General features: G+C 42.2%; 1 protein-coding gene across 1 annotated transcript; it reads left to right on the forward strand.

Moving 5' to 3' along the window:
• The first annotated feature begins 4,795 nt into the window (after nt 1-4,795).
• LOC107060764 (uncharacterized) lies at nt 4,796-5,769 on the forward strand. The gene is made up of 3 exons (XM_015309036.1): nt 4,796-5,036; nt 5,172-5,371; nt 5,437-5,769. Exons 1-3 carry the CDS (start codon nt 4,796-4,798, stop codon nt 5,767-5,769), a joined length of 774 nt encoding a protein of 257 aa, XP_015164522.1.
• The last annotated feature ends 2,247 nt before the right edge of the window (nt 5,770-8,016 follow it).

Raw genomic sequence — 8,016 nt, forward strand, 5'->3', positions numbered from 1 at the left:
CTACCAGAACTAGATCCTCCCCCTCTGCCTCCGCCTCTACCTCTACATGCTGAAGTTTGGGTTCCACGCCCTATAGATTGTGCTGATGAGGAGGAACCTAGTGCTGACCTGGTCGACTGACCTATACCATCCTGACCTATGGTAGGCCAGTTTCTCCACCCATGCCCCTCCTGTCCACAAGAATAAAAACATGTGGAACCCTGTCTACACCTTCCAAAATGCATCCTACCGCAAGTACCGCAATGCGGCGGGGCTTTCCTAGCCTGACCTGAATCCCTCTACTTCTGCGAGCGTGATGCTCGTGAACCCTCACCTGGGCCTGACTATTCCTGACAATCAAATCTACTACCCTAGAACTGTTGTGGTGGAGGTCTAGGTGGCCTAATAGAATATCGAGGTCTGGGACCACCTTAAAAATCTCCCTATGAACCAGCGGGCCTAGCCCTCTTCGGTCTCTCTCTCGACCCTCTCAGTTATATACTGTAGATGTCGGCAATCCTCTATGCCTTATGCAAAGGCCTGAATTAGCGAGATATCCATATTATCATTTAGTGCAGCGGTAGAACAAGTGTCGATATAGTTTGAGTCGAGCCCTCCCAAAAATCTACGCACCTTATCATGCATCGTATCAACAAATGCTGGTGCATATCTAACTAATGAATCAAATCTCAGCCCGTACTCTCAGACACTCATGCTGCCCTGTCAGAGGTTCAGAAACTGGTCCACCCGGCCATCCCTAATCTCTCGAGGCAAATAGTGATATATGAAAGCTTCTGTAAAGCTATCCCAAGTGCGTAGGGATGTATCTTTTCCCCTAGATCTCTCCCAACTCTCGTACCATAATACTGCAACATCGCGCAATCGAAATGTTGCTAAGTCAACTAACTCAGTCGCTGAGGCATGCATGACTCTAAAGATCCTATGAAGATGATCAATAAAGTGCTAAGGGTCTTCTCTGCGATATGTCCCTCTAAACTGTGGAGGATTCAAGGCAAGAAATTCATGAACTCTCGAACTTCTGGGCCCTTCAGAAGGTCTGGCAAAAACTGGCACAACTGGTTGGCACTGTGCAGCTACTAACTGTGTTAACAGACAAACTACACTCTTGAAATACTGATAAGATGGAATAGGAGGAACTAGAGGTGGTACTGTTGGTGGAGCCGGAAGTCCTGTAGCCCTCGGAGGCTCATGAAGCGGTGGAGAAGCTATAGGGGGATGAGAAGATGTCTCCCCCTGGGTCTCATAATAGGCTACCTCCACCTGTGGTACCTTGTCAGTACCCTCGCCTGCAGCTGTGTCTAGCCCCTGGCTAGTTGTGGTCTGTCTAGTGTCACTCATCTCTATTTGCATACAAGTATCAATTATAAGCCCGAAACCTCAACCCTTAAGACACTGCTCTATAGCACGAGGTGAGCAAAAGAAGGATAATCACTCTAACATGCCCGGTAGCTTCTTGCTTATAGGATGTGGTGCACAACACATTTATAAACAAGACTCTACTAGACATGGCTTGCAGACTCCCTAGGATACGACGTTGTGATGAGTCCACAAATTGTACTCATTTAGGTGTGTATTTTGATAGAAATAGTGTCCTCGAATGCTTATTTTGTCTCAATATCTGATCAAAACTCTTAGGTTTCAGGTATTTGAAATGTTAGTAGAAGCATGGACACTTAGGTCCGAAAAGGAATAAAAAGACTAAAAAGAACGAAGAAGCTGAAGCCCGAGCATCGCCAAGTACACTTGGCGAATTGCCGAAGGGATTTAGTCCGCCATTTGTTCCAGTACGCGAAGCCCTGAAGGAGAAGGATCAAAAAGGCGATAAAAGGAGCAGTCGGCGCTTCGCCGAATAGTTCCGCGAAGCAGTACTATACCGCCCAATGGTCCAAAATGTGAAGATGCGGAAGGCAAGCACAAAACAGCGATGAGACAGACGAAGGGCGAATCGTCGAAGTCATTAGGCGATATCGACTAACTTTGCCGAAAGATCTGCCAGCGCTATTTTCTGAAATCTATAAATACTGAACTTATTATTAATTTTTGGGAGTCAAACTTTTATTTTAATTTCCATAATAGAATAGTACTTTTTGGATATTTTTCTCTCAAGTTTGGAGAGGGTTTTTGGGAGACTAGAAGAAAGAAGGATTTCATCTTCCCCAAGTTGGAAGTGGGTCTTCTCTATTCTTCTTCCTTTACTTAAATTAAGGTTTAATTTCTTATACCCATTTCATTTTACTATCATTTTAGGTGTATTTTGTTATTTCTTGATGTGTGGATAAGAACCTCATTCTTGGGGTGTTATTTAGCAAATATGTGTTGATCTTATTGTTGGGTCTTGCTTGCTGATAGGTTAGATGTAGTTTAATGGTGATTTCACCTAGTGGTTGTGGTTTAATCTAAAGGGTTCGTACTTTTAAATACAAAGTCACCCATGTGTTTTTGGCTTGCCCGAGAGGGAGGTCGGGAAACCAAGACCAGTAGGCTGATGTCCTAAAGAGTGGGTCCACATGAGGTTCAGCCGTAGAGGGTGAGCCCTAGTCCCATATCATAACACTCAGCTCGAGAGAGTGAGTGGGGTAAGGCGTAGGCTGGTCTTCATGCGGCAAATGGGTGTTCGAGAGGAACGCATTTGAAACGGGGTAAGTTGCCCGAGAGGAAACTTATTTCCATTTAAAGCTTAGCCTAGTCACTATTATCATACAAATTTCCTTTTAAAAGCATGTACCCAACAACTTATCTCAACTTGTATTGCGGTCACACCCCAAGAACATTTCCCCATACTTGATTTTGTTGTTAGTTTTTGCTATTTTTACTGCTTGTGACAAAACCCCCAGATCGATATTTGACACTTTTGTGTCGCCCCCTTGAATTTACTATGTTTTTAATCGTTAATGACTTTAGCTACGACTAGTTAGAGCTTAATTTTATTTTTCTATCAATTCTCAAAACCACTCCCTTGGGACACGACCCCAACCTTTAGTTGGGTTACTATACTATCGACGATCGTACACTCATACCGTAGGTTAGTGTCATTGGTCACGATAAGCATCAAAATGGCGCCGCTGCCAGGGAGTGGTGTTATTTGAAAAATTTTAGGTTAGTAAAATTTTTGCTCTTTTTAGTTGTAATTTACTAATTTAATTTTCAATTTTGTTTTGAGTATTTGTGTGACACAACAGGCCATATGAGTACAAACGGGGACAATAGCTGTCAAGCGTGCCACTCAGCAGATGGTGCTTTTCATCGAGACAACATCAACGATGCTAATAGTGTTTATCATCCTACCGGCATGGGCGAGATGGGTAAAACTTGCATACCACAAGCTGACGGGAATGTAATGTTCGAAGTTACCAGCGCAACACTTCAACTCATACATTCGAGAGGTTTATTTGGAGGGTTGGAGCATGAAGATCCGCACGATCATGTAAGAATCTTTGTGGAAGTGTGCACTCCTTTATCATTCAAGAACCTATCTCAAGAATGCATACGGTTTCGCTTATTTCCATTTTTGTTAACTTGGGGAGCCACAAAATAGTTGATTGAGCGCCCAAACAACTCCATCAGATTATGGGAGGAGTTGGTTATGGCATTTCACGAAAGATTCTTTCCTCCATCAAGAATGATGAAGCTGAGGGACAATATCCAAAATTTCAAGCAACAGGAGGGTGAACCAATTCACGAGTCATGGACAAGGTTGAAAATATCTTTGCGTAAGTTCCCAACGCATGGGCTACCAAGTGAGTTGCTGCTCTAACATTTCTACCATAGTCTAGATTCGATGAATAAAGGAATAGCTGATCAATTGGTGCAAGGAGGAATAATGTTACAATCATTAGAAGTAGCTTCATTTCTCCTTGATGGTATGACTAAAGCAAACCAAGCATGGTATACCAAAGACTATCAAGTCTCCCCACTATGCTTTCGATTAACGCAGGAACAGATCGAAAAAGAAAGGGAAAGGGACGAAATCATCAAGAAGATGTTATCTCAAATGGAAATGCTAAAAGAACATATGAAGGGGACACGTGTGGTGTTTCGAGTTGAGGAGGGTTCTTCTTCCGGTTACTCAAGACTAGGGGAGAATCAAGGTTGGAACTCCAGAAGATACGAGGAGGGTTTCCATGCACGCTATCAACCGCGGGGTGGGAATCAAGGTTGGAGATATTATAGAGGAGAAGAACCAGGGAGATATTGGCAAGATTGGGCTGAGCAGGATGGTCAGGAGGAGGACCATATTCACTTGAGCGAAGGCCCGGAATCTAAAGGGAGTGCAAGTAGTCCTCGGGTAAATGATTTGTTATCACACATACTCGACAAAGTTGAGGGCTCTGATGATCTGCTAAAAGGAATGAAAGATGACTTTTCATCATTGAACAGGAAAGTAAATTCTCATGCGGATTCCATCAAAATGCTGGAAGGTAAATTGAGTCTATTATCAGCTCAATTAGCATCCACAACTCCCATGGACCATATTGAAAGAGAGCTGGTTGTGGTTACACGTAGCGGTAAGGTGGTGATAGGGGATATGATGGAAGATGAGGATACTTAAAAACATTAAGAGAGTCAACGAGTGGAGGAACAAGATTTGCTTATTCAACAAGGCCTTACTAAAGAACCACAGGAGGAAGCAGATCAACAAGTTCAAGTTCCAAAAGTCATATATCCCTTACCCAAGATACCTCCACCATTTCCCCAACGTTTGAAAAAGAAAAATGAAGATGAGAAGTTTAAAAAAAAATTGTCAGTATTCAAGAGCTTATCGATCAACCTTCCTCTGGTAGAAGCATTGTTGGAAATGTCGGGATACGCCAAATTCATGAAAGAACTGGTTACAAAGAAAAGGAGCTTGGAATATGAAATGATAGACGTGCCCCATAGTTGCAGTACAATTATGACAAATAACTCAATCACAAAGAGAGAAGATCCTGGAGCATTAACAGTCTCGTGCACAATTGGTATGCTCCAATTTGCTAAAGCCTTGTGTGACTTAGGGGCAAGTATCAAGTTGATGCTCTATGCAATATACAAGCAACTTGGTTTGGGTGAACAAAATTTAACCACAATGAGACTCCTCATGGCTGATCGATCAATCAAGAACTCAGTCAGAATACTCTATGACATATAAGTAAAAGTTGATCGGTTCATCTTTTCGGCTCATTTTGTGATTCTAGACTGTGAGATCGATGCTGAAATTTCCATTATTTTGGGAAGGCCTTTCTTAGCTACAGGGAGAGCACTGGTGGATGTTGAAAGCGGGAAATTAAAGTTCCCTGTGAATGATGATGAGGTTACCCTCAATATTTGTAAGTCCATGAAGCAACCAAGAAACATCCATGTGGTTTCCACTAAGGATGTGATAGATAAGGCAGTGGCAAGTGCGAGTCATTTAAGCCCCTTGAATCTGTGCTTGCTAATTATGATGAATCCAAAGTTCAGGGTTACGAGGAAGCGATAGCTGCTTTATCAGGATTAGGATCATATTCAAGGAATCCAATCAAATTGGATATCGATCTGAAAAACAGAGAAAGTCCCCCTGCTAAACCATCAAACGAAGAACCACCGAATTTGGAGTTAAAAGTCCTACCCTCTCATCTCACATATGCCTTCTTAGGCGCCAATAATACTCTACCAGTAATTATTGTCGCCAATCTACTTGAAAGGCAGGTGAAATTGCTCATTGAAGTATTGCAGAAGCACATAAAAGCTATTGGATGGACAATAGCCGTTATAGTAGGAATTTCTCCTGGAAGCTACACTCACAAAATCTAGCTCGACAAGTAATGCAAGCCTAGTGTGGAACATCAACGGAGATTAAACCCTCCAATAATCATCAATTGGCTAGATGCAGGGGTGATATACCCTATTGCAGATAGTAAGTGTGTAAGTCCGGTGCAATGTGTCCCAAAAAAAGGAGGAATAACCGTAGTCCCAAATACAAAAGGAGAACTTGTGCCAACAAGACCCAGTGATTGGGTGGAGAGTATGCATGGACTACCGAAAGCTTAACTCATGGACCGAGAAAGACCATTTTCCGATGCGTTTTATGGATCAGATGCTTGATAGGATATCAGAAAGAGGGTGGTACTGTTTCTTGGATGGATACTCCGACTACAATCAAATCTCTATTGCGCCGAAAGATCAAGAGAAAACCACTTTTACTTGCCCTTAAGGAACTTTCGCATTCAAAAGGATGTCATTCGGGCTATGTAATGCCCCAGTAACATTTCAGCGTTGCATGCTGTCTATTTTTGCAGATATGGTCGAAGACTCTATGGAGGTGTTCATGGACAACTTCTCAGTCGTCGGGGATACGTTCGAAGAATGCTTGACTCACTTAGGACGGGTACTCCAAAGATGCGTTGAAACGAATCTGGTTCTGAATTGGGAGAAATGTCATTTTGTGGTAAAAGAAGGTATTGTTCTTGGGCATAAGGTATCACAAAAGGAGTTGGAGGTTGATAAGGAAAAGATTGAGGTCATTGAGAAATTACCCCCGCCGATTTCAGTAAAGGGTGTTCGCAGCTTTTTAGGGCACGCAGGATTTTATAGAAGGTTCATCAAAGACTTCTCAAAGATTGCACTCCCATTATGCAAACTCCTAGAGAAGGAAGTGAAATTCCACTTTAATTATGCTTGTATGGCTGCATTTAAGTGTTTGAAAGAGAAGCTAATATCCACCCCGATCATCATCAGCCCTAATTGGTCTGAATCTTTTGAGTTAATGTCTAATGCTAGCGGTATGGGACTAGGGTTTGTGTTGGGGCAGAAGCGCAACAAACTCTTTCCCCCAATCTACTACACAAGCAAGACTCTAAATAGTGCCCAGCAAAATTATACGGTCACCGAGCCAGAGTTGATTGTAGTAGTCTATGCATTTGAAAAATTCAGGGCGTACTTCCTAGGCACTAAAGTAATCATACACACTGATCATGTTGCACTCTGTTAATTGATGGCCAAGAAAGATGCAAAACTACGATTGATTAGATGGATACTGCTATTACAAGAATTTTATTTTGAGGTGAAAGATCAAAAAGGGTGAGAAAATAAAGTCGATGACTATTTATCAAGGCTAGAAGCAAAAGAGAATGTCGAGCACGAGGTTGACATAGATGACTCCTTCCCAGATGAACGGGTGTTTGCAATATCCCTCAAACATACGCCATGGTATGCAGAATTTGCAAATTACATTGTATGTGGGCTGATGTCGGATGAGTTGGCCTTTTACCAACAGAAAAGATTCCCATTCGATGTTAAAAAGTACTTTTGGGACGAGCCATACTTGTTCCGAGAGTGTGCTGACCATGTCATCAGAAGGTGTGTTCCTGAAGAAGAAGTGGTAGAAAAAAGCATCATCAATTTCAGCCCCATCTCTTAGCTTGGGCATAGCTTCTTCCTCTAATCTGGACAAGTGATCGACAATTTAATTTTATGTCCCCTTTCTATCTTTCACCCCAAAATCGAACTCTTGCAGCAACAACACCCATCTAATTAACCTCGGTTTTGTATCCTTCTTAGCCATCAAATACCTCAATGCAGAATAGTCAGTATGCACTATGACCTTGGCACCAAGCAAGTAAGATCAAAATTTCTTGAATGCGAAAACCACAGGAAGGAGTTCATTTTCAGTCACTGTATAGTTCTTTTGAGCCACATTTAAAGTTTTGATGGCATAGTAAATAGGATGGAGAATCTTCTCTTGCCTCTGTCCCAAAACCACAGCAAGCGCCACTCCACTCGTATCACACATTACCTCAAATGGTTGCCCCCAATCCAGTGAAATAATGATAGGCACGGAAACTAGCTTTTCCTTCAAATCTCTAAATGCTCTCAGACAAGCATCATCAAAATCAAATTTACACTTCTTTTCGAGCAATTTGCACAATGGGTGTGCAATTTTGGAGAAATCCTTGATGAACCTCCTATAAAAGCCTGCATGCCCAAGAAAACTTCTAACACCTTTAACAATGATAGGTGATTGAAGCTTTTCTATTACCTCGACTTTCTTTCTATCAACCT

The sequence above is a fragment of the Solanum tuberosum genome, unplaced genomic scaffold, assembly GCF_000226075.1.
Source record: "Solanum tuberosum cultivar DM 1-3 516 R44 unplaced genomic scaffold, SolTub_3.0 scf00007, whole genome shotgun sequence".
Taxonomy (NCBI): domain Eukaryota; kingdom Viridiplantae; phylum Streptophyta; class Magnoliopsida; order Solanales; family Solanaceae; genus Solanum; species Solanum tuberosum.